The sequence below is a fragment of the Dasypus novemcinctus genome, chromosome 10 (assembly GCF_030445035.2).
Source record: "Dasypus novemcinctus isolate mDasNov1 chromosome 10, mDasNov1.1.hap2, whole genome shotgun sequence".
Taxonomy (NCBI): Eukaryota; Metazoa; Chordata; class Mammalia; order Cingulata; family Dasypodidae; genus Dasypus; species Dasypus novemcinctus.
This window is the reverse complement of record NC_080682.1, coordinates 56,785,557-56,813,191: the sequence shown is the minus strand read 5'-3', so window position 1 is coordinate 56,813,191 and position 27,635 is coordinate 56,785,557. Positions and strand designations below refer to the sequence as shown.

Here is a 27,635-nt window from a genome sequence, read left to right as displayed (position 1 = left end):
GCAATGTCTTTGATTAACATTGTATCTCTAACACTTCAGATATTGTAAGTGCTTGAGAAGTGCCCACTGGACATGGAATTTCACTTCATTGAGCCTATTTACTTGCCTAAAAAGTGGGAATAATAATCCCTTCTTCACATGGCTAGTGTAAGATTACATAATTAACATCAGTTAATCTGAAAAAAATGGGCCCTCATTTTTCTGATTTTACCCTTGTAGTACTTAAGAATACAGGATGATGAAACATCTAAGATTTCTTTGTGAATCTGAGCTCTTATCTTAGAGGTCAGCTCTTCAATTTTGAAACAGTTAGTTATACAGTTAAATGTGTGAGGTCCTGGGTTCAATCTCGTACCTCCTTTAAAAAAAAGTTTAGCTCATGTGTTGTGGGAAACTAGCTTACCTGTTCCCTATTTGTTGCACTTGTCCCCAATTATTGTAAATGTTGCCATGCTGATGAGGAACAGCTACTTTGGAGTTCCTAATAAATATGATGCGGAAACTAGGGTCGAGGCTCTCGGTTTCAGAAGCTGTAAGTCCCCTGGTTCCATCTTTCTTTCCTCTCTTGTGTGTGTTTCTCTCTGTCCTTTATTTCTGTACATTCTGTATTGCCTTTCTTTCAAGCAAACCTATTGCTGAGCTGGTTCTCAGCACTCATGCACTCCTTTCTAGATCTGATGTAACGCATGGACCACCTTTCCTAAAAATATACCAGTGTGCATTGGAGGATCCCTCTAGCTATGTGCTTCAGGTTAGAGAGCTTCCTGTCTATATCAGTTTTCTATCGCTGTGTAACAAATTGCTATAAACTTAGTGGCTTAAAATAATACCCATTTATTTCTTGGCCTGTAGGTCAGGATTCTGGACATGGCATGACTGGGTTCTCGGCTCATGCTTTCAAAAGGCTGAAATCTGGATGTTGGCTAGGTCTTCTTTTTTGGCTGAGCCTTATCTGAGGCTTGGGGCCCTCTTTCAAACTCAGTTGGCTGTTGTCAGAATTCAGTTCCTCACACCAGTAGGACTCTGGCCCTTGTTTCCTTACTGGCTATTGGCCAGGGAGCACACTCAGCTCCTAGAGGCCACCCTTAGATCCTTGCCACCTGGTTATCTCCATAGGCAGCAACACTTCTCTTTGCTTCTCAAAGGCCAGAAGGAAAATCTCTCTGGCTTCAAATCTCAAGCATTGGGATGGAGGCCAAACTCTCCACCATCATCCAGGCATCTGAGAACAGTGGGGGAAGGCCCGCCCTCTCTAAGCTCTGGGACAAACTCACCCTTTCCACCTACATGGGTGGGTTGGCTCTCTTAGCCTGTGAAGATTCTTCAGTCCTGACCTCAGCTTCCATGCTTCTGCCTTTGAAGTCACTTTTCCTTTAATCTGTTCCTTTTTAGTGGCAGTGGTTCTGTTCATAGAGATTGCGCCAAAAAACTGGTTGGTTTTGTGTGTCACACACAGTGGTCCCAACTGTCAGACAGTAGAACTTTCCACAGATCTTTCTGGTAACTGCATTTCCAATTATGACTTGCTCTGAAATAGCTGACTGGTTCCATGTTCAGTTACTTGGGGACTTGTTTTCTGGAAGCTCAGAATTTTTCAAGCCATTGTCATTGTTTTCTGGTTTCTTTGTACCCAGGAGTTCAATTCTCATCTTATCCTTTTCCTCTCACATTATATATATAAGCTACTTTCAGTCTTTTACCATTGAGTATTATGTTAGCTGTGAGTTTCTCATAATATGCCCTTTATCATGTTGAGGGTGTTACTTTCTATTCCTATTTTTCTAAGTGTTTTTATAAGAAAGGATGCTGAATTTTGTCAAATGCCTTTTCTGCATCAATTGAGATGACCATGTGGTTTTTTCTCCCTTGATGTGCTGTATTACATAAATTGATTTTCTTATGTTGAACCACCTTTGCATACCTGGAATAAAACTCACTTGATCATGGTGTATAATTTCTTTTGATGTGCTGTTGAATTTAATTTGCATGTAATTTGCTGAAGATTTTTGCATCTATACCTATAAGAGAAATTGATATGTAATTTTTTTTATTCTTTTTTTTAAAGATATATAGATCAAACAAAATGTTACATTAAAAAATATAAGAGGTTCCCATATACCCCACTCTCCACATCCCCTACTCCTCCCACATCAACAACTTCTTTCATTAGTGTGGTACATTCATTGCTTTTGATGAGCACATTTTGGAGCATTGCTACACAGCATGGATTATAATTTATGTTGTAGTTTACACTCTTCTCCCAGTCCATTCAGTGGGTTATGGCAGGCTATATAATGACCGGCATCTATTCCTGCAATATCATTCAGGACAACTTAAATCCTGAAAATGGCCCAATATCACACCTCTTTTTCCCCTCCCCCTGCCTTCAGCAACTCCCATGGCCACTGTCTCTACATTAATGAAATAATTTCTTCCATTGCTAGAGTCACAATAATTCTATAGTAGAATACCAAAGAGCCCACTCTAATCCATAGTTTAATTTTTAATGTTCTTGTTGTATCTTTATCTGGCTTTCGTAATAGTGTGATGTTGGCCTCATAGAATGAGTTAGGTAGTATTCCCTCCTCTTCAATTTTTTGGAAGGGTTTGAGCAAGATTGGTATTAATTCTACTTGGAGTGATTGGTAGAATTCACCTGTGAAGCCATGTGGTCCTGGACTTTTCTTTCTTGGGAGGTTTTTAATGTCAGATTCTATCTCTTTGCTTGTAATTGGTCCATTTGTTTCTTACAGAGCAGGGGTTCTTAAATTTTTTTGTTCCATGGACCCCTTACACTAAGTCCATGCTATAATGTGTATTATTTAATATATCACACCTGCACTGACACGACCCTACAAGAATAATGTTCTTTCTTTTTTTTTTTTCCAATTCAAGGATAGGGACCCCTTGTTAAAAATCCCTGCTCAAAGCTATTGGGAAGTTAAGGCATCTGGGCACCAAAAGGTACCCTAAATTGTCATCACAAAGGTCCCCTTTCATTTTCCCTCTTCTTACATCTTATCAAAGGGGCAATAGTGAAAGATTGTCAGAGATACATAGGGATTGGAAGTTTTTGTGAGAAAGAACATGTTACATTTTAAGGTTTAAAGGCCAATGTCTACTTTTTTTTACCAAATGCAAGGGTGCTTAAAAAACAAAAAATAAAAAAACTTATCAAGTACTTATTAAGCACTATACTCAACACTTTATCTCTTTTATGCAACCCTTTTTTCCATCCCTACTTGAGGTGAAGAAAAGGAGCCTGTCTAAAGTCATACCAGGAAGTGGATGTGGCTCAAGCAATTGGGCTCCCATCTACCATATGGGAGGCCGCGGGTTTCGTTCCTGAGCCCTCCTCCTGGTGAAGGCAAGCTGGCCCCCGCCATGGAGAACTGGCAGCCCACACCGCGAGAGCTGGCACAGCAAGATGATGCAACAAAGGGAGATGCAAAGGAGAGACAGTGAGAGATGCAGCAGACCAGGGAGCTGAGGTGGCTCAAGCAATTGAGTACCTCTCTCCCACACCAGAGGTCCTGGGATCTGTTCCCAATATCTCCTAAAGAGAAAGACGAGAGGAAAAGACAAACAGACTCAGAAAGGACACACAGTAATTTGACAACAGAGAGCAGACAGTGAGCGCAAACATGATGGCGGTGGCGGGGGTGGGGTGGCAGAAAAAAAATTTTTAAAAATAAAGTCATACCACCAGTATATGACAGAGATAAGATTCAAAGTTAAATTTTTCTGACGTCAGAGTCTATTTTCTTAACAGTATTATGTCACACTTCTTTCTTAGACTCATTCTTTTTTTTAGCTGCAGATGATATTTTACCTTTCTTTTAGCTCTTTTGGAACTCCCGTCTTAAACCTAATTGCTTTGTTCTTCTGGTTTTCCACCTACTTCCTCATTTGGTTTTTCCTTTGTGGTTCCTCTTCCTTCTCTTACATTCGAGAATGTTTCCCAGAGTTTAATGTTGCCCCACACTGTTGGAAAGCTTATCTGTTCTCATGGCTTCAATTAATATTTCCAAAACCCCCCCACCCCCACCCTCACCCCCTGACTATAAGTGCAATGAGAACAGACCAGATCTGTTCTCTTCAGTGGCATATCTCTAACATCTTGCAAAGAACCTAGCACATGATGTTCAAGAAATATTTGTTGAATAGGTGGCTGGCTGGCTAGCTGGCTGGATGCATGGATGCATGGATCACTGATCTGCAGAGAATTCACAAATATTCTTTTTCCCAGAGGCTAGACTTCAATTTCCATCTAACTGCTTAATATTTCCACCTTATATATTCTGTCATTAGTGTGAAATGGTAATAAAAGTTTGGTGGAACCATTGAGCGTTTCAGCAATTTACTGGAACTGATATAACAATTGAACTCTCTCATTTTTCCCTTTGGGGGTAGCTGTATTATGAAGGCGGGTTAAAGACCTTCTGCAGGGAAGAACAGCAGCTGGGTTCCTTACAGTGATATCTGCTTGGGCTCTTTGGGAGGGTCCAAATGCAGCCACAAGGTAGAGTCTCTGCTGAGTATGGACAGAGGATAGAGAAGGAGCCCTGGATCTCAAGCAACTGGTAGCTAGTTTGTGGGCAACAATATCACATATTCATATAGGTAAATGTATCCTGGTGTTTAGTGCCCAGGGAAAGTTAATTTCAGGTCAAGTCCAGGCGTGGAAGAACAATGAGCTCATAGCAATGAAGACTCATGATCTTATCAGGGCCTCCAGATCTGTTTCTTGGTTACCTCCTCCTACTGTGAGTCATCAGATATCCCCTTAAAACTTGGTCTTTAATGCCAAAGTTAGTGGCCATCCTCAGTTACCAGGGCTGTGGTCTCTGTGCCTGGATATTTGTGCAGTTCTAATGCTCTGCTGTGATTTGGCCTATAGTCTGACCACGGTGAGAGGTATCTAGGCCATGCTGCCTCTGTATGGCTCCTGAGTCATTCAGGCCCAAGTAAAGGGGAGGGAAAAAAGGAACCGTCTGGCAGTCTGATATAGACTTGCCCTACCTGAGATTTTTCTTTTTCTTCTGTTCATCCTTTGTGGAGTCATTCTCCATTTTCTTCCATCCTCCAGAATTCAAAGCAAGTGGAACTTGTTGTTTTATTCACTAATTCTCTGAGGAGGCTTTCTCAAGGGATGTTTACACTGGCCATGTTGATGACATCACCTGCAAAATGTACTTCTGAATTAATTGTCTTAAGATTTTAAAATTTTCAAAAAAGTTATTTCATTTAGTTTGTATTTGCTGTATCTTAGCACAGTGAGCTGAAGTTTTGGCACATTTAGTTGTCTCAGTATATCCTTTTAAAAAACAAAGATAATGTTTTACAGAATAGTACCAAGGCACATTTCTAACTTGTTATTTTACATTCTAAATGATAGCATGGGTTAGGTTTATGACATTAGATTTTGGTGATAACAATTATATTTGGGTATATTGGGTATAGGATCTATACCCAATGCTTTGATAAAGTCCCAATTGTTTGGGTTTTGAAAATGTAGAAATACTGTAGCTGTTGAACAAGTAATATGAATCAGCAGAACAGGTAAGAAAAGGATTTACTTTTCTATTTTGAATAATTGGTTTTATAGTATATCCTTGACATCTATATATCCTGTGCCTTTCATCCACATCTCTCTATTTCCTATAAACTCTCCTATATTCCATGTTGCTAATCAGAGTTATCTACTTCTGTCTCTGCAGTGATGCTCTTAAACTGGTAGAACTGAAGCAGACGGGCAAGATTACTGGATCTAGACCACCCCAGGCCCTTCCAACCACTCCCACAGTGCCTTTGCCCCCACAGGTCACAGCCGGACCATCTTATACCCGGCCTCTGATCCCACCAGTATCAACTCCTGGACAACCTAATGCATTGGTAATGTCATGAATAGATATTTATTTTTCAGATTTAAGTGAAAGAGAAAATTAGGGCAACTCATGTATATTTTATGAGTACTTTACCAATTCATTTTAGTAGTAGGGAAGTGTGCTAAACAAAACAAAACACCACACTCCACAAGCTTTGTTTTAACAGATTTCCTAGTATGAACAAAATTTGCTCATACAGCGCTAACTTCCAAGTAGAATTTTAGACTATGATTCAATTTAAATTCATCACAAGTTCTACAACTTTGGTATCATATGTATGCTTTAACGTGATATTTTTCATCTTTTTTCCTTAGGTGTGATACTTAAAATTGATAGCTAACATCCCCTTTTGTGGACATGTTTCATTTTATGACTAGGCAATTGATAGCCTCACTAAGAAAAATATATAAACTGTGGACTCATTGTTCTTTCCTTCTCAGATACATGAAGTATAACAGTGCTTTTTTATTTTCAAGTTATTCCATTCACTACTTCTGTCTCCTTTTCCTAGTACCTTTCATGTCATCTGCTTCCCATCAGAAGAAATGTAAAATAACTAGGCTTATTTGAAACGGAATGGACATTTAATATAAAGAAGAAAAATAAATCTACTCTGCCATTTCTCTTTGATGTATTTTTAAATAGTTGAAAACAGTGCAAGTTTCTTGGGAAACAGACTTTTAATGTACATTAAAGATCCATGACTACATATATAGAAAGTTTGTGTGTTATCACTTCATTCTTATTTCTTATAATAGCAAAGTAGGGGGGCAAACCTTACTTTCAAATTCTTATGGTATGTAGAGACTATTCTAATTGATAAAGTGCTTTGGGAACATAAATATAACACTTAATTCCTTGTCTAAGAGAACATCTGTAGAAAAGAAATCAGCTGTACTTTTTGCTGCTTTTTATCCTGGCGTTATTGTAATCTAGTCCCAGAATGGACTGAAGGACAAGAAAGGAATTAAAGGAATTAAATTTGCAGTCCATGTTTTTGAGACAATCAAAGAGCAGAATGAAAAACCTGTAGTGAAGTTACAGTAAAGTTAAAGGAAGCTTTTTAATTTTATTTATACCTCATAATGAATTTCTAGGAAATAAACTCATATGTCAATTTAAAGATTACAAAACAAAACAGAAACAATTTGGCAAATTATCCAGTATATTGGATGATCTTTTTGTACCATATACCATTTTATAAGTAAGAATTGCCTGTAGGTGTTTTGTTGATTTATCCTGCTTTGAGTTTTATTTAATAAGTGATATTTATAACTAAAGTTACCCTTGGGGTAATTATTCATGATTTATTAGATTTGTCTTTAATCATCTTAAACCCAGTAACATAAGATGTCCCAGTCACAATTGAAACATGAATTTTAATTTTTGTTACTTGTATATTATAAAGCAAATAATTTATTCTCCCTATGCTAAGAATTTTTAAGAGTATGGTTCATGTATTAATCTTTAAATGATGTCATACGTTAGGTCACTGAGACCAGATTCCAAGTATAAAGGTTTTTTTTTTCCCACTTAAATGCTTTAATGGACAAATTACTATTTCCTTGCAGGGCACATACACTGAAATCCTTCCTAGTAATATTCGAAGAGTTATTGCCAAAAGGTTAACTGAATCTAAAAGTACTGTACCTCATGCATATGCTACTGCTAACTGTGACCTTGGAGCTGTTTTAAAAGTAAGACAAGATCTGGTCAAAGGTTAGTAAAGTTAAATTCACTTAATGCTGTGCATATGATAACTTAATTGTTATGAAATTCTTTATAAAACACATTGTGTAACTTTTTATTTCAATTCCATAATCTACTTACACTCTACTCTGAGGGGTATGTTTCTGTTAGAGAAAGGAATTGGTTCTATTTTCCTATTTAAAAAGTTGGTTACATAGTATTGAATAAGTCATGGATATATTATCTCTATACAGAACAAGGGTTTTACTTCTGCCTTATTATATGAGAATAATGGGCATTTGGTTAACATTCAATGTGCATAATTGAATGCCAACTTTGTACCATCAGTAGATCTCTATAAATCATACTATTTTTTTTTCTTTTTTTTAAACAAATCAGTTTTATTGATACATATTAATAAAGTATAAATCCATCCAAAGTGTGCAATCATTGGTATTTGGTATAATCACATAGTTGTGCATTCATCACTTCAATCATTAGTAGACCATTTTCATTCAAATAATAATAAAAAACAACAACAAAAAACACCTTATTACCTCTCAATCTGTGCATTCCCTGCCTTACATAGCTGCTATTCTACTTCTATCTCTCTAGTTTATTTGTATTCATATTTTGTAAAAGCAGTCTTATATGTGCCGTGTTACCCATATTCATATCACATGTGAAGTTTCACCATGTTATATAGTCCCATTTATAATATTTTTAGCTTTCCTTTTAGTAATATACATGTCCTTAAACTTACCCTTTTAACCACTGCCATACCCGTGTAATAGCTCTACTAGTTACAAACACTATGATGTGCTTTCACTTTTTTTCTATTCATTTCCAAAGATTTACAAGCAACTTTTTTACCAATTCTGCACAGATTAACCCTCAACTCTCCATTCTCTACCCTCATTCTATTTTCTAGTGACCCATATTCTAATTATTAATTCCATGAGTTTACATAGTATATTTATTGTTTGTTTCATAATAGTGTAATCATACAGTATTTGTTCTTTTGTGTCTGGCTTGCTGAAATTTTGTCCTCCAGGTTCATCCATTGTATTAGTCTACCAAAGGGGTGCTGATGCAAAGTACCAGAAATCTGTTGGCTTTTATAAAGGGTATTTATTTGGCATAGAAGCTTAGAGTTACAAGGCCCTAAAGAGTCCAACTCAAGGTTGCTTTCTCACCAAAGTCACTTTCCAGCTGTTGAAGCAAGATGGTCACTGATCTCTTCCTGGTCTCTCAGGGCATCTTCTGTCAGTCTTCGCATAGGGCTTTCTTTTTTCCAGGCCTTCTCAGCTGCTCAGCTGTTCCATTCTCTTCAGCTGCAGACCATCAAGTAAATGCCTCATTTCTCCCTGGGGCCCCAGGGTCAAACATGACATAGCTCTCTCTCTTCTTGTGTGTTTTCTTGAGTGAGTGTCCATTTATATTAGCCTACCAAGGGGGTGGGGACTCAACCTGAGTCACATCTTACTGACATGGTTGAACCAAAGCCTTAATCTTAGCAGGTGATTTAATCAAGTCCCCACAGCTGAATACAGTATAATCAGAAGCTTTCACACCCAGAATAGATTACAAATAAAATCTTTTTCTTTTGGGGATTCATAAATAATCTCAAACTGTCAAATTCATGTTGTCATGTGCCTCATTACTTTATTTCTTCTTACAGTTTGTATAATATTCCGTCATATACTACAATTTGTTTACCCATTCATTGGTTAATGGACACCTGGATTGTGCCCATCTTTTGGCAATTGTGAATAATATGGCTATGAACATCAGTGTGCAGATGTCTGTTCATGTCCCTGCTCTCAGTTCTTCTGAGTTTTCGGTTTGCTTTTTTTTTTTTTTTAAAGAAGCTTTAGATTACATAAATGTTGCATAAAAAAAATATATAAGGGATTCCCATATGCCCCACTCCCTTCCCTCCATCACTTTCCCACATTAACAACAACCTTCATTAGTGTGGTACATTGCTACAGTTGATGAAAACATATTGAAGCACTGCTGCTAACCACAGACTACAGTTTACATTATAGTTTACACTCTGTTGCACTCAATTTTGTAGGTTATGATAAAATATAAAATGGCCTGTATCCATCACTGCAGTGTCATGCAGGACAACTCCAATGTCCCAAAAATGCCCCCATATTACACCTAGCCTTCCCTCTCCCATCCCTCAGAACCTCTGATGGCCACTGTCTTTATATCAATGATTAAGAGTTCTTCCATTGCTAGAAAATAATAAGTCTTTGGTAAAATAATAATAAATCTACTTTAGTCCATTGTTTGGTTTGGTGATGCCCACTCTGCTTCTAAGTGAAAGGGAGCTTAGATCGCATGGGGCAGATGGATAGGACTATCTTGCTTGCAGTTGCAGACACTCTCTGTTCCTTGGGATGGGCGCTGTCCATCATCATCTCCTTGTTAGTTGTCCTTGGTGAGTCCAGTGAACCGGAGAGTAGGTCTTCGAACTCTGCTGAAATTCAGGGCTCAGAAGGCACATGGATGGACCAAAGATTTAAATCTCTGGGTCATATATTTATCAAGTATAGTGCTAATTATAGGTTCAAGTAAAAGAGCAGAAGAGCCTCGTGTAGAGAACCTCTGTTACACTGTTACACTGGGGAGCAAAAATACCAAAGTAAAGCCACTGACAGGGTGCTGAACTCCTGAGATACCTGCCCTGGATGTCTCTAGAGCCCTCAGGAGCTCCACTATTTGAGGCACTGTTTACCATGGCAGTCAATGAGATCCTACTGAGACTTGCATAAGTATAACCTCTGGAATGACCTCCCAACTCACTTTGAAATCTCTTAGCCATAAAATCTCATTCGTATTTACCATTTCTCCCTTTCGGTTCAGGTCTTTTTCTAGATGCATTGCTAGTTGGCACTTCGTAATAATCCCTCAGTGTCAAAGAGGCTCATCCCTGGGAATCATGTCCCACACTGGGGGAAGGATAGTACATTTACATGCTGAGTTTGGCTTAGAAAGTGGCCATATTTGAGCAACAAGGAGGCTTTCGGGAGGTAACTCTTAGGCAGTGTATAATACTAAGCTAAGTTTCAATTTCAAAAGAAAAGATTCCTAAGTATAATCATCAGTATGGAGGACCTGGTGTATGGTCTGTCTTCCTCCACTAGGTACTTCCCTTCCTCTTGGGGGATTCTTGCTGTCCTATTAGAGAATGTAGCAACTTTCCAGGATGGGAATTCAATATTCTTTCAGTTATTGTGTCGATCTCCACTCACCAAGACAATGACCCAGGAACATGTGAACATATTCATATTCCTTAGAGGCATGTCCCAGGTGAACCTCTTCCCATGCATCCCCCATCACTGACATCCCACACCAGTTATCCCCCCATCACTGTTGTGGCCCTTCTGTGATCTAAAACATCTCCAAAAATGAAGCCAACAATATAGCCAAATAAAACTAATAAGAAAATGCAATAATACTTTTTTAAATAGCCAATAAAATATTTAAAAATTTTTAAATATAAAATAGCTTTTTAAACATTGTATTTTTCATCACTGTAAGATCTGTTGTCTTGTATCTACAGTGATGTTTTCTTCCATGTATTACCCCAGTGTCTTTTTTTTTTTTTTTTTTTTTCATTTTCTCTTCAAAGAAGCTTTGGGATACAGAATAGTCACATAGAGAATATAGGGGATTCCCATATATCCAATGACCTCCCCTTTTCCCCCTCTCTTCTATTATAACAACATTTTACATGTGGATGGTACATTTGTTACAATTTTTTCAATGATATACAAATATTGAAGCATTGCTACTATCTATGGTCAATGGTTTACATTATGGTTTACATTTTGGATTGTACACTTTTATAGGTTTTGACAAAATTTGAAATGGCTTATATCCGTTATTGCAAGATCATGCTGAACAATTCTAATGCCCTAAAAATGCCCTACATTCCATCTCTTCTGTTCTTCCCTCCCCTTCCCTTGGAACCTATGGTAAACACTAAGTTTCACTTTTTGAAGAATAAGATTCATAGTTACTTGCAGTAATATTGAAGGCTTGACATATTGGTCTGTGTTCTTTTATTAGGCACTGCCTATGTTCTCGAGGGATTCTTGTCCCTCTAATTGAGAGCATAACAGGACTCCCCAGGATGGGAGTTTGATATTTTCTTGTTTATTGTGTGGGTCTCTACCCACTGATACAATGCACTGTGACATGATGAACACTTACATATTCCATAGAAGCCTGTCCCAGGTGTGCACTGTCCTGTATACCCCCCACATCCAAAACCCTACATCAGTACCCCTCCCCTGCTGTAATTGCCAAAAGAACATTCCCAGCATTGTAGTTTTAACCACAGACCTGCAAATCCCTAGAGTTCACCTGCTTCTTCCCCCAACCCTCTGCCCAGTTCTATGGATAGTGCAACCCAATCCCCCCACTCTGCTCCCCCTCACAGACCAGCACCACCCAACCCAATAGCATCACTACACCACTGTCACTCTCTTCCACTGCACAACTGCATCCTTCCACCTTATTGTAGATTTTGCCCATATGGGTATTGGCTTACCACCCTCTACTCCCTTTCTGTCTCCTGTAAACCTGTCTTCCAGACTCTAGCTCTCTGAGTCTGTTCAACTTCCTTAATTCATAACAGTGAAGTCATGCAATATTTGTCCTTTAGTGCCTGACTTGCTTCACTCAACATAAGGTCTTCAAATCTTGAATATTGTGAATCATCCATGTTATCACATGTGTTAATACTGCATTCCTTCTTACAACTGAGTAATATTCTGTTGCATGTATATACCTCAGTTTGCTTATCCATTCATCTGTTGATGACCATCTGGTTGCTTCCAACTTTAGACAATAGTGAATAATGCCGCTATGAACATATATCTGTTCTTGTCCCTGCTTTCAATTCTTCTGGGTATATACCCAGGAGTGGGATTGCTGGATCATATGGCAGTTCTATATTTAGCTTCCTGAGGAACCTCCAAATTGTCCTCCACAATGGTTGCACCACTCTACATACCCTTCAGTCTGGTTTGCTTTTACTTTCAAATATGTAAAATTATTTTGTGAATTGCAATGGTGGATTTTCAAATGTTGAATTAACCTTGTATTTCTTGTATAAAACCCATTTAATCATTAATCTTCTAATATATTGTTCATTTCATTTTCTACTATTCTGTAGAGAATTTTTAAACCTATATCCATGATAAATGCTACCTTGTAGTTTTCATATTTTGTGAGGTTTTTCTCTGGTTTTGTTATGTCTCATAGAATAAATTGGGACATGGTTCCTCCTCCTTTATTCTCTGGAAGAGTTTGAGTTGAATCGATGTTATTTTCTTTGATAGTATTGATGAATGAAGCTATTTAGAATTGGGGTCACCTTTGTAGAAGATTTGAAACAATTCATTTTCTTTAATAGAATTTTAAATAGGTTATTTATTACATTTATTTATTTATTAAATAGGTTATTCATATTATCTATTTCTTCTTAAATGAGCTTTGGTAGTTGTATCTTTCAAGGAATTTGTCCATGCCATCTAAGTTACCAAATTTATTGGCATCAAGTTTTTCAATATTTCTTTTAGTGCTTCTTATAGTACAGACTGGCTGGCAATACTTTTCTCAGCTTTTGTTTATCTGAAAAATTCTTTATTTTTCATTCATTTTTGATACATGTTTCTGCTGGCTATAGAATTTTTCTGGCTTGCAAAATGTTCTGCTGCCATTCTTAATCTTTATTCCTCTGTATATGATATTTTTCCCTCTCTCTGGTTGCCTTCAAAGATTTTCCCCATTAACAGATGATGATTATATGCCTGTGTGTGTGGTTTTTTTTTGTATATATCCTTCGTGGGTTTCTTTCAGCTTCTTGGATCTCTGCTTTGCTGTGTTTCATTAATTTTTGGAAAATTCCCAGCAGTTTTTTTAAATTATATCTTCTACTTTGTGGGTTTTCTCTTTGGGACTCCTGTTACAAATATGTTAGACTATTTGACTTATCTCAAAGATCTTGGATTCCCTTTTCTTTTTTATTCACTTTCTTTTTTCTTTGTGTTTCAGTATGGGTAATTTTTTTTACTTCGCTTCAAATTCACTGATTGTTTTCTCTGCAGTGTCTGCTGTGCTAAAGCTCATTTTAAAAATTCTCTATCTCTGATAGCATGTTTTTTATTTCTTCCTAGCATTTCTATTTGAGTTTTTCAAATAGTTTCCATCTTTCTGCTGGTCTTCCCATCTATTTATACACATTGTCCCTTACTCTGTCCTGTATTTTCCTGTACTCTTGATAATGGTTTTAATTACTTTCTGTATTTGTCTCTTCTCATGGAGGATTATCACCCTTTGGAATTGATTTCACTTGGTTACTTTGTGACCTCACCTCCCAAATGGGCTGAGCAACTTATCCAGAAAAGTTGATTTTCTGTAATGTTATTTTCTTTTGTGGCTTTCTGCATCCTAGGTAGAAAGCAAGACTGTTAAATCATGTTAGATACAGATTTTCTAGATTTAATATTAAGACAATATGATAGCCTTTAAAATGTTAAGGAACCAAATGGAAAACTTTCCAGAAAAGGTGATCAATTTTCAGAAAGTTCATGAATGCATTAATTAATTTCCATTAGTTAAACACTAATATGGAATAGTTTAGTATCTTTGTATGGTACAAGTTTCGGATGTCCTCGCATTTAGGAATTTTCTAAGGAATATTCAAAGAACATTTTCTATCTCCTCTCTGCTTTCTTATGTAAAGATTAATATTCTATAAGCATTGTTCCACAGTTGTAAATTAACAGTATTTAAAGGAGAATGTTTGATGTTTCCTCACAATTTCCTACTTTCTTCTCAGTAAGTGTCACCAGTGGACTCCTTTTAGTATATTTGAAAATTTTGATAATATACAGTTAATAAAAGAACTTGAAAAAAATCTCCTTTGGATATATTAGGTTTAAGATTCCTATGTAAGTGGAAATGTCATGTAAAAAGGTAGATATGGAAGTTTAAAACTTTGCATAGATCAATCTTAGAGGTAGAATTTGGAGGATCATCGCATATAAATGGTATCAAAACCATGAAACTGAAAGTCCTTCCCTGGAGAGATGTCAGCAGTGACAGGAAGGAACTGAGAATGAGTAAATGGACAGAAAGAGTATAAGAAAACCTGGAGAGTATAGTGACATGGGAGCCTATAGAAGAAAATGTTTCAAGGTGAAGAAAGTGATCATTTCAAAGATATGTCTAAATGTTGGAATACAGTAAGGACAAAATTTGGAGTGAGGGTTCTGGACTTAGGAGGTAGATAGGGCAGGTCATTTTAGATGCTTGACTTTGGGTACCTATGGATGGGAAAGTGAGGCCGCTGAAGGAACCATGAGAAGTAAGCATAATGAGTTCATAAAATATTATGTTCACATATTTGGATTTCTGCAGACCAAATTTTGTATGTGGTTATCATTAAAAGATTCTAAACACTGAAATCCATTTCTATACCTACTTCTAAAGGGGCTTAAACAAGCAAAAATGTTTATGTATTTCTGGAAATCTGAATTAGAAGTTTGCAGTATTATGCATACAGCTAACAGTTACCATGACAGTTTGGCAGTACTTAGGTTTATGGTAATTCATCTAATCCCTATGAAATCTCCAGCATGCCTTCGGAATGAGCTATTGGTTAGTAAAATTCCATGATACTGTAATCGCAGGGTTTGTATATCCTGCCACATACCATTGACTATATCTTGATCTTAAAGTCTTTCTATATGCTCTTGCAAAAGTCAAGTGTATTTTATGTTTTCCAACACTTCTGTACCCTCTGGGAAAAGCAATGGTATAAGTCCAATGCTTTAATATAATCAGCCCTGTGGAAAGGGCATAGAGCCCAGCTTTCTCTAAAATCATTATGAATACTAGAACGAAATTTGATTCAAATGGAGTCACCATAAAATTAGACAGAGAACCTCATTTTATTCATTGCACTAGGACTTATGCCAGCATTGCTTCATCTTTGGCATTTGTTATATCCTGTTTTGTTAAGTTAAAAAGTAGTTCTTAAACATTTAATGAAGTAGTCTAAATAAAATTTTTTCATCATATACCCCTATTAGTAAAAAGAAATTCAAACACTCCATAAACATATATATAGTTGTTTATTTAATTTGCCTACATGTACCACTGTTCTAATATGATTAACTTATCATAAAGTATATACTGAATAAGGATTTTTTAAAAAGAAAAGGAAAAAATCCCTGGTTGTATGTACCAGAGAGATCATTAATTAGCCTTTCTTGAGGCATAGGAGTTGGTTCTTTCATAGTTTTTCTGATCATGATTGGAATATATTTATTCCTCAAGTTCTCATATGTGATATCTGAGCAATTTTTATAAAAATTGTAACTGAGTTTCCAAAGCAAACTTTTGCTTTCAAGGGTAATATCATTTCTCCAGGACCTTATATAATGAAAATTTTTCTAATCAAGGGAATCTTATTGACTAAACAAACAAAAAACTAATATATTTCATCATTGTTGATCAGTACAATCCATAATTTGGAAGTTTGAAATCATAATGGTCAATGTTGAAGTTTTTTTCTGAGTACTAATTTCAATGCACTTATTTTTCTTTCAGATGACATTAAAGTATCAGTAAATGATTTTATCATCAAGGCAGCAGCTGTTACCCTTAAAGTAAGTGGTAAACCCTGAATAATTTTGGATTCTAAAGTATTCTCAAAAGAAAAGAAAAAAGAAAGTAGTCTCATGTTTTGGGATTTCTATAATGATAAAACTATTTTAAGTCACAAAATTTCTTATTTTATTACTAAAAATATTCTTCTATCATTCAGCCTTGCTTTACAGATGAGGAGACTAAAGATCAAAAAAGTTTCATAACCCATTGTAGCAGAATAAAGACCATTTATCCAACAAATATTAATTGAGCCCTTCTCTTGTGCTAAATATGTTCTAGCCATTAGAGACATAGCAATGAACAAAAACTGACATACTTTCTGCTCTCATGGGGCTTATATTCTAGCTGGGCATGAGACAAATATGTGTCAGATGAAAGAATGTGCTGAGATGAGAAAGAAAGTAGTAGTAAGGGGAAAAAATAACTAGGGATGCTATTTCAAAAGTCAGAGAGGGCCTGTCTGGCAAGTGATATGTCAGACAAGGCCTGAAAGAGGAGAGGAAGTGAGCCAAATAGAAGCTGGTAGAAGGGTCTTGTAGACAGAGGGAACTGCATATGCAAAGCCTGTGAGGCCGACTTGTGCTGTTTGAAGGCAAAGTGCTGGGGCAGGAGTGTGCCTAGAGCCCAGTTAGCAAGGGTGAAGAGTTAGTAAGTGACGAGATTTTAAAGAAGATAGGGAGAAGTTGAGGGGTAACAAAAGCCTATGAGTCTTTGTTGGCATGATAAAGACTTGGGATTTTACTATGAGTAAGAAGGAAGTATGTTAAATATATGTATTCTTATATGGAGTATATCTCATATGTTTATGAGGCTTAGGAAATCTCCCTTAAGTAGGGAAGTCATTTATTGAGGGCATGCTAGTATATTACAGGGCTGCACTAGAAAATCAAGCTTCTTTCATTCTAAAGGAATGATGTGATTGAATAGTGCCACCCCTTTCACTCAGCCCCCCTTCTCCTCAAGGTCATGTTGGTCATCACGTGAGGCAGGAAGTGTTAACAAACATTAAATACCTTCTAGCAATCATGTTTAACAAAGGAAGCCCTTTTTAAACTATGATATAAACTGATCAGAACATGTACATTATCAGAATTTTCTCAAGCTTGTTTCAGAAAGATGACATATTCTTCCTAAACACAAAAATATTTAATACAGAGGTCCAAGAATACCATATATTTCAAACCAAATTTTAATTTATTTCCTTCGTCTAGTTGTATTTATTTTAGAAAATAATATAGTAAATATTTTTCTGTAACCACACTTAGTTTTTCTATTTCTGTTTTCTAGCAAATGCCAGGTGTTAATGTAAGCTGGGATGGAGCCGGCCCAAAGCAACTGCCCTTTATTGACATTTCAGTGGCTGTGGCAACAGATAAAGGTTTAATTACACCAATCATAAAAGATGCTGCTGCTAAGGGTATACAAGAAATTGCTGACTCTGTAAAGGTATGTATTAAGAAATACAGTGTTTTCAAAATGTAAATTTAGTTTGGGTAAAGTTATCAGACCTAGTCATGGTGTTTTTTTATTATTGTTGTTGTTTGTCTTTGAGGTGTGGGGTGTTTTTGTTTGTTTTTTTGTTTTGGATTTCCAAGTAATTGTCAGTTATGTATATAGGTTTTTTAAGTTTTATCCGGATATGATTCATTTTCAGAAAATTTAATATTCAGAAACTCACAAATGCAGAAATTAGGGGCCAAACACATTTAAATTATGTAAGAATGCTTTACAAATTCTGGAATTCAGCTCTTAAGATGGTATTTCAGGCAGTATTTTAAAAGTTAAAATAAAACCGGAAATATATTTCTATGAAAGTAGTCATATTAATAGCATTTATTCTTAAAAGGCAAGTATATTTTATTCATTCCCTCTTTAGAATTGAGACCATTAAAAGTACCTAGCATCCCAGAGGTAAATGTACTTTTATTTTTCCTGGATTTCCTTAATAGCAATTTTTGTGATTCTAATATGGAAGAATCTGATTTCACCAAAAATTCATATTGCATAGGCAGGAACACAGGAAGTAGGTCACCTTTGACCGCATCAGTCACTTTCCAAGGGTATTTTAAAGCAGAAGTAGCATAGGTCTTGAAGTATTAGCATTGAAAATTTCAGATTCATTCTTTCCTTTTTCCATTTACCTGTTATATATATAGTGGTAGGACAAGGTATAAGGGGATGAAAAGTAGAAGATAAGACTACTTTGGGGGACTGACAGTATATAAATGTATAGAACTACTTGCACAAAATAAATGAATGCATGTTAATCTAGTTTAAAAAGCATGTCCATAAAAGTTGAACTTACTTGCAATTTTAGAGTTAGATATAATTAAAGGTAAACTTAATAAGATTAAAATTTCTAGGTCTTAAGATTTGCAGAGTGTGTTTATATAGATAAAAATGCAACTTTTTTTTAAATTGAGAGGTGGTATTAATTTGACCAGTTCACAAGTCAGAGTAATGGAGATGGTTTATTAGAATACTACATGCCTTTTGTTCATAAAGTGTTTTCAGCAGCAACGAGGTTACATGTATTTCAGTGTTTTTTTGTGAGGTTCAAATGAGATTAAAGGTTGAAAGAATTTGTAAGGTGTAAATTATTATATAAATGTTAGTTTTTGAACTTAACTAGAATCAGAATCTCCCTTATTTTTATATGGATTAAATTTTTAAAATTAACTGTTATAAAAATGTTTCTTTGATTCTCACCAATGTGCCAGTATTACTACTGTAATACTTAATTCTTATAGTAGCCGTTAGGATTCTCTATTCCTTGTATCCTGAAAGAACCCGAGTTTAGGAGGTATCTTACTTTGCCAGAGCTGCTGCGAAAAATACCTACACAAGGGGTTAGCTTAAACAACACACATTTATTAGCTCATGGTTTCAGAGATAGTCCAAAATCAAGGCATCTGCAAGACCTTGCTTTTTCTTAAGTCTAAGCATTCTGATGCTGGTTTTGTTACCAGATTTTATCTAGGTTCTTGGCTGTGCTGCAGAAATGAATTTCAAGAGCAGGCCAGGTGAGTTAGGTCAGTCATTTATTCAGGTAGGGAGGGAAGAGAAATGGGAGAAAATAACAGCCACATGACAGAGGAAAAATGGCAAGAGCACACAGGTCCAGAGGCAAAAGAGCAGGGCGAGATTGCACTCAGGACTCGGGGTTTGCTTTATAAACTATTAATTATTCCACCTCTTTGCTAATGGCAGGGGAGGGGTTCCACCTGTTTGCTGTTTTGATTGATTACTCCACCCATCAATCCCCTAGTGAGGGCCCAATGATAAAGTCCTGAGGGAACTTGCAGGGGTTTTCCTTGCTCCCAAAAGAAGTCTTTGTTCTGGATAGCAGAATCTTGGGGGTGGAGGTCTTCCAGCAGCCATCTTGGGGGTTACTGATGTCCACGTGGATTTTTTTCCAGGTTCCAGATCCATCTATTAATTCCCTGTCTTACTAGCCTGCGTCAGTTTGTTGCAGTCATTGGGGTTCCATGGCTTGCATCTCTGGCTCCTAACACATGGCGAGTTTTCTCTCCTTGTGTCTGCTCTTTGAGTACTGCTGGCTGCCTCTGCAATTCTTCTCTAATTAAGAACTCCATACATAAGGATTAAGGCCCACCTACATTCAATTTGGCCTCACCTAAATGGGATCTTCAAAGATTCTATTCACAAATGAGTCCACACCTTAACTGATAATACATCTCATCTCCAAAAGATCCTATTTACTTATGTGTTCACACCCAGGGGAACACAGATTCAGATTAAAAACATTTCTTTTGTTGGGGTATGTAATTCAATCTATCACAGGAGGTAAGGAAGCAATCTCTGCAGCCTCCCAGCCAGACCTTACAGCAGTAAGGGCAGGCATAACCCCCTGGGTGCAACAGTGCCTCTAGTAGTCCTTTAGCGTTTCCTGGAGCCCACAGCAACTTTTGAAGTGTGCTGTCAGATTTACTCCTCTCTGTGCTTCTCATTCTCCCTCTCACCCTGCTGTGATCAACGCTCCACTCTCCTGAGTGCTTATGATATGCCAGACACTGGGCTAAGCATTTCATTTAATACTCCTAATGATCCAATATTATAGTAGGAACCTTATCTTCCCCATTTTTAAATTGAGGAAACTTGAGTTTTAGCAACTGAGAAATTTGCCTAAGGGGGAAGCTGTTGAAGTGAGGATTTGTTTAAACCACTTTCAGTTTGGTTCTAGAGCCCATACTAATCACCACTATACTGTTTCACCCCCCACTTTCTTTTACTGTTTCTTTTCTTTTTTTTTTTTTCTTTTTTCTATCTAATTAGTCTTACACTTGTCATACACCTCTTTGCCATTCCTTTGTCTTTCTCTCCTTCACAGATACCCAAGGGAATAATTTGATCTGGTCCACCAAGTATCTTCATTATTGAGTACTCCTATTAGGCAGGGTGTCTCATGCCAAGCAGGCCAATTTACAGGCCACTGGCCTTCTTAGACTTAATTCCAAATCAAGCAAGATTTTATTAGAATCTTACCTACAAGGGCATCCAAGTATCCACATATAGCTATGGGTCTTCTTATTTTTGGGTAAAAAATACATTTGCTTTTCTTTGTTTTAATATTGTTATATTTTGACCAGTAGATGTTCCATTTGAAGAAGAATGCAATTTGTATACAATTTGAACTTTGTCAGTGTCTCCACATCAAACTTTGTATTGTGGCTTATTTAAAAATATAATGTTTATGTACTTGAAAAGAAAATGTAGAATGGTTTTAATCCCATTGAAACCCAGTGGTTTTAAACAGGTATAATCTGCTCCAGATAGAATAATAATATACCTATATTAGCCAAAAGGGGTGCTGATGCAAAGTACTATAATTCTGTTGGTTTTTATAGAGGGTATTTATTTGGGGTAGAAGTTTATAGTTACAAGGTCCTAAAGAGTCCAACTCAAGGTACCATAAGAGGTCCTTTCTCATCCACAGTCTGTTGCCATGTGTTGATGTAAGATGACTGCCACTGTGAGGGCTCAGCCTTCCTCTTTCCTCTTAAGGCTCCGTGGGTTCTAGCTTCTTCCTATCTCAACTGTAGGCTGGCATAAGGCTTGTCTCTCTTCCCAGGGCTCGTTTCTTTCCAGGCTCATCTGCTCTGTTCTCTTCACAAGATCAGCTATAAACTATCGGGGGAATGGCTCACCTCTCTTCCCAGGGCTCCAGCATCAAAACTAAGTTCTTTCCTCTGCCTTGTCTTTTTCTGTGTCTCCTTCTCTGTATGTCTACTTGCATGTGAGAGTCAGTTTTGTCAGCCCACCTAGGGGACTGAGACTCAATTCTAAGTCGCACTCTGATGGCGTGGTTGAATCAAAGCCCTAATCTTAACATAATTTAATTGGACATCTCAGCTGAATCTAATACAATCAAAGGTTTATTATGCCCAGAGCAACAGACCAGTTTACAAATAAAATCAATATGTCTTTCTGGAATTCATAAATAATAGTAAACTGCCACAATGCCAAATTTATGTATGAATATACTATTGGTAATCTCCTTTGTAAGTAATCCTAAAGGTATATACCTTTTAGTATATAATTTAGTTTATAAGAATTACAGTAACAACTACTACAACAATAATAGTGACTGGTATACTCTGTGCCAGCCTTTGTTGTAAGCCTTTTATATATATTAACTCTTTCAATCCTCTTTAAAACAATCCTATCAAATATGACATAATAATAAAAGATTATTATTATGTCATATTTGATCAAGAAACTGATGGAAAAATAATAATAATAAGAGGCTAAATACCTTACCTAAGGTCTCATACCTAATGAATGATGGAGCAGGGATTTGAACCCAGATAGTCATGCTCTAGAGAGGAGCCTGCACTCCTAACCACTAAGCTTTGCTACTTCTCACTAGTAGTTAGTTATATAACTGTTGTACAACCATAGTGGTCAGCTTATCATCCTTGTAGAACCAGTAGTATTCTCCTCTCCAAAATATTTGGGAAACAGTTCCTGAATTTCCAGAAATGAGCAAGTTGAAAATAGCTGAAGATTCAATGATTACACCAAACACACTGTGAGAAAGGAATACGGTTATTGGTTTTCTGTGTCTGTAAGGCCAGTCTTTTAACTCAGAATGTAAGAAATAAAGAGATATGTGATTGGAGACAAAAGATTTAAGAGGGAAAAAAGAAAAGAACTGAGCCAGTAAAGTAGTAGAACAAAGAAGCAGTTAAGATTGGAGCAGGAATGTGACATTGTTGTCTTAGCAGACAGGAGACCCTGCAATGAAGAGACTGAAGCTCCATATCTGATGGGGGAGGAAGCAGTCTTTTGCGGGTAGGGAGTGGGGCCATGGACATGTTGAGCTCCGGACTCTCCCTAGCAAGCATACTATCTCGCATACACTTTTCCCTGATGATCATTTGCTGGCTCCTATTTATATTATTTTCTCAGTTCAAATGCTACTTTTTTAGGCTTTCTGTGACTTCCATAAGTAAAGTAACATCCTGACACTCTTTATCACATGACCCTGTTTTATTATCTCATATGGTTTATCAGTCTTTGAAGTGACCTTGTTTATCTATCTTGTTGACTTGCCTCTGTTCCCTACTGCCTGCTAGTATGTAGAATAAGAGTAGGGATGTTGAGTGCCTTGTTCATTGCTGTATATTGAATTCTAAAAGGATACATATAATATAGTATTGTTAGATGAATATTAATTAATTATTCAAGGAGTTTGTGGAGTGGAAATCCATCCAAGGACTGCAGGTTAAGAACACCTGCACTAAGTAGTCACTTCTTGACTTTTCAGTAATCTCAAGATTGTACATGTCTATGGCTAAATGCATGCCCAACCAAGTTCAAGTCTGTATTCCTTGAATAAATTAATGTAGTAAGAGCCTAATCATTTAGTCTAGGATCCCATGCTATTCTTAATTCTTCGTTAATTATAACTATTTTTAACTGCAGAGGCAAAGTTTACCTCATAAGTACCATAAATTTTTTGAATGAATGAATAAAGCATGTGGTATATTTTAGAATATTTGCTAATCATCTTTCAAAATATTCTTTTATATTTTCAGCTAGATGCTTCAAATAACATGTGCTTTGATTTTAAATTCACATTACAGGAAATTCCAGTGAGAATGAGGAGTTTTCAGAACCAATGATCCTCCTCAGAATCCATATTTATTCTAGAATTCAGGTTTGAATTTATTGACAGGAATATCCTGTTGACCTACTTAGAGTTTAGAGAGATTTTTTTTATTTTTTGTAAATGTATTGTGTATACTTGCAATCTAGGTTTTAAAATGAATTTTGATTTTTATTTTTTCCAGCCTGGCAATTCATCAGGATATATGAGATCATCTATCTTTAGAAGAAATGCCTTTCAAAGTTCATATGATATGTGCCTGTTCAAATCATGTGAATAATTATATTGCTTAAGGCAAGAAAAATACATTTGAGGATTGTTCTCTCTACTTTTGAAATTCCAGATTATACAACTCAAAGTTCATCTCTTTATTTTTTGTTTTGAATCCAAATAGTATATAATTGTTTCAGGTGGCAGTAAATCAGCTGAGATATTGGGATCTTTTTCAGATTTTTGAAATTTTTAAAGAATGTTTTATTTTTCAATAATTGACACATTTGTGGTTTAAAAATAAATAGTTATCACCTATGATTCTAATAGTATTTATTTTGGCTACATAATACAGTGTTAAACCCCTTATTTATTTCATTTACCCAAAAATGACAATAGTTTAATTTTTCTCTACCCTTCCCCTCATAAAGCAATTCATTATTTTTTATTTTTTAAATTAAAGTTAATAGATCACAAGGAATGTTACACTAAAAAACATAAAAAACAAAAAACATAAGAGGTTCCCATATAACCCACTCCCCATCCCCCACCACAGCATTTTTGTAAATTATATTTATGTGAAGATATATACAGCACAAAAAAAATGTTATACTAAAAAATATAAGAGGTTCCTGTATACCCTCCCACCCCCCGCCCCACTCCTCCCACACCAACAACCTCCCTCATCATTGCGGCACACTCATCTCACTCGGTGAACACATTTTGGGGCACTGCTGCACTACACAGATAATAGTTTACCCTGTAGTTCGCACTTTCCCCCAGTTCATTCAGTGGGTTATGGCAGGATATATAAAGTCCAGCATCTCACCCTTCAATATCATCAAGGACAACTCAAAATCCCAAAAATGCCCTCACATAACATCTCTTCTACCCTCTCCCTGCCCTCAGCAACTACTGTGGCCACTTTGTCCACCTTGATGCTAAAATTTCTTCTATTACTTGTCACAATAGTTTTATAGTAGAATATCAGTAAGTCCACTCTAGTCCATATTTTATTCCTCCATTCTGTGGACCCTGGGATGGCAATGTCCCCTTCACCTCTAGATCCAGAGGGGGCTTAGATTCCACATGGATTATGGATGCAATTCCTCTGCTTATAGTTGTGGGCACTCTTGATTCCCTGATGTGTTGGTTGACCATCATTATTAGTTTTTCACATATGATGACTCATCCTGTCCCCCTACTTTTGAAGCATTGAAAAATAAAGATTAACAGGAGAGTGGTTAATCTCATATGCAAGTATGAGGAAAATTTACCTCATAAATATCACTCAGAGTACATCTGGCCTTTCCTTCTCCTTTGCAAACTTTTAGAAATGTCAAGAGTGAGATGAAACTAGTGTACTCTTATATTCCTTGTGACAATGTCAATTGGACTAGCTCATTAAGGAACTACCTCAGCTATAGAGTCAAAATCCAAAAAAATCCATTCTGTAGGATCCTTTTATTCCACTTATAAGAATTTATCTGAATAAATTCAAAAGAAACTGATGAACCAAATTAAATAATAACACTGAGCAAATAAGTAAATTATGGCAAATACATTCTTTAGAAGGTTAAGCAGACATTAAAAAATCATTTGTAAATACTGCTAATATAGAAGGTGTTTATATATTGAGAAATATATTTTTTTACAACTCTGTAAAATTTTATATATATATATATATATATATATATATATATATGGGTAAGGATGAAAGCAAATACCGATAGATGAAAATTAATTTATTGGTTGTGGGATTGTGAGTACACTATTTTGGTTGCTGATCCTTAATTTATTTAAAACCTACTAGATTGGCAAAATTGGCTTGGAATGTTCCACTCTTTTATCTTACAAGAAAAAAATATATAAGCAAAACAGAAAATTGCATTGTATATATACATATACACATATATGTGGAGAGAGAACAGTGAAACATTCTGCATAGTGGTTATGCACAAGATAATTCCAATATTTGAAATTTTTTGAAGATTTTTGTAGAGCTTCGGTACACATAATTAGCTTCTCGGATTACCTGTGCTCTAACTTTATTGTTTTAATTGTATTAAATAGAGAAAATAATATATAATGCATCTTATGAAGTCATATCAAGCATGTCAGAGATGAGAATACACCCTGCACAAATATTTCAAGTGTTACATGAAACTAAGAAGATTAACTATATAAAATATTGTTTGTCATCTTGCTTTGCTTATATTTTTCCTAGGTCCTATCAAAGAAAGCAAGAGATGGAAAATTGCTACCTGAAGAATATCAGGGAGGATCTTTTAGGTAAAATTTAAACTTTCAATCTGTCAATAACATCAAATGTATATCACTTATTATTATTAAGTCCTTGTCAACCTCTTTCAGTGATTTATCTGAATCATTTTTTTATATAACCTAAATATCACATTCTTTATTTAGACAATGGAGTATGTGAAAATATTCTCTAGGCTAGTCAGGCTTTCGTAGCAAAGCTAGTAGGAGCCCATTAGCATTGAAATAAATGTTTTTGTGAGAGGACATTGACCAGTATGGAATGACATCCAGGGTCTTAAACCGTTTTTTGAGGTACTGGGGCCTCATATGTGGGAAACGGGTGCTCAACCACTGAGCCACATCTGTTTCCTTGAATTGGTTTTTTTTGCTAGTTCACTTGTTGTGTATTTTTGTTGTGGCTATTTTTAGGAAGTACCAGGATGGACACCAGGACCTCCCATGTGAGAAGCGGGAGCTCAACCACTTGAGCCACACATCTGCTCCCCTAAACATTTTTTTAAAATAAATTTATAAGAATAATAGATTTACAAACCTCAGCCGTTTTCTTCCTACTTGTGATCTTTTTTACTTGAAGGTACTTTGGAGAAAAATATTAACACTGAGACCCTTCAGTTATTATTAGCTCTGTTGTTTTGTTGCAGTATAATTTACAGTAAAGTAATTACAGTACACTGTAAATACCACCCAGATCAAGATATAGAAAGTTATCACCTTCCCAGAGGCCTCCCTTGACCCTTCCTAGTCATTACCCCTATATAAAGTAACCACTAATCTGAAAATATCACCATAGATCTGTTTGGCTAATTTTGATCTTTATATAAATACTATGTATTCTTTAACATCTGGCTTCTTTCCCTCACCATTGTATCTGTAAGATTCACCATTTTGCCATGTGAAACAATCATTTAGTCCTTATTATTGCAGTATGTAGTACTTTATTGTATAAATATACCAGTATCCATTTAGCTGTTGATGGGCTTTTGAGTTGTTTCCACTTTGGTCCTATTACAAATAATAGTGCTATGAACATTCTGTTAAGTGTCTTTTGGTGAATCAATGTACATATTTCTGTTGTAGAGACCTAAGAGTAGAATTGCTAATTTAAAAACTTTAGTGGTTACTGCCAAACAATGTTCCAAGATGGTTATACTAATTTATACTTCCTTTAACAGTACATGAGAATTCCCTTTGCTTCTCATCCTCACCAACACTTAGTGATGTTAGATTTACAAATTTTAGCCATTCTTGTATGTAGTGGTATTCATTTTGGTCAAGGAAATACAAATTAATGATGTTGATTACCTTTTCACTTAATTACCAGTGAGTATCTGGTAACTCATTAGTTATGAAATAACTATTAAAGTCTCGCATCCATTTTTTAAATTGGATTATTTATCTTTTCTTATTGCTCTGTTGGAGTCTATTTTTTTTTTTCCTGGAGACACAGTCCTTTGTAAGATAAATATTATTTCAAATACCTTGTCCCACTTGGTGGTTTGCATTTGCAGCTCTTTTTTTTTTTTTAAGATTTTTTTAAATTTATTTCTCTCCCCTTACCGCCCCCCCCAGTTGTCTGCCATCTGTGTCCATTCACTGTGTGTTCTTCTGTGACCACTTCTATTCTTGTCAGCAGCACCAGGAATCTGTGTCTTTTTCTGTTGCGTCATCTTGCTGCGTCAGCTCTCCGTGTGTGCGAAGCCACTCCTGGGCAGGCTGCACTTTATTTTGCACTG

At 36.2% G+C, this 27,635-nt stretch overlaps 1 protein-coding gene across 3 annotated transcripts in view; it reads left to right on the top strand.

Moving 5' to 3' along the window:
• Positions 1 to 27,635, top strand: part of PDHX (pyruvate dehydrogenase complex component X) — an 80,296-nt gene that overhangs the window by 48,030 nt on the left and 4,631 nt on the right. For 2 of the 3 annotated variants that reach the window (XM_004446848.4, XM_071218110.1), the window contains exons 6-10: positions 5,721 to 5,895; positions 7,460 to 7,607; positions 16,218 to 16,276; positions 17,565 to 17,723; positions 25,847 to 25,911. In XM_004446848.4, coding sequence (XP_004446905.2) covers positions 5,721 to 5,895; positions 7,460 to 7,607; positions 16,218 to 16,276; positions 17,565 to 17,723; positions 25,847 to 25,911 — 606 coding nt within the window. Of the gene's footprint in view, positions 1 to 5,720; positions 5,896 to 7,459; positions 7,608 to 16,217; positions 16,277 to 17,564; positions 17,724 to 23,593; positions 23,941 to 25,846; positions 25,912 to 27,635 lie in introns of those variants that run through there. The other variant, XM_004446849.5, reaches the window with a different exon arrangement.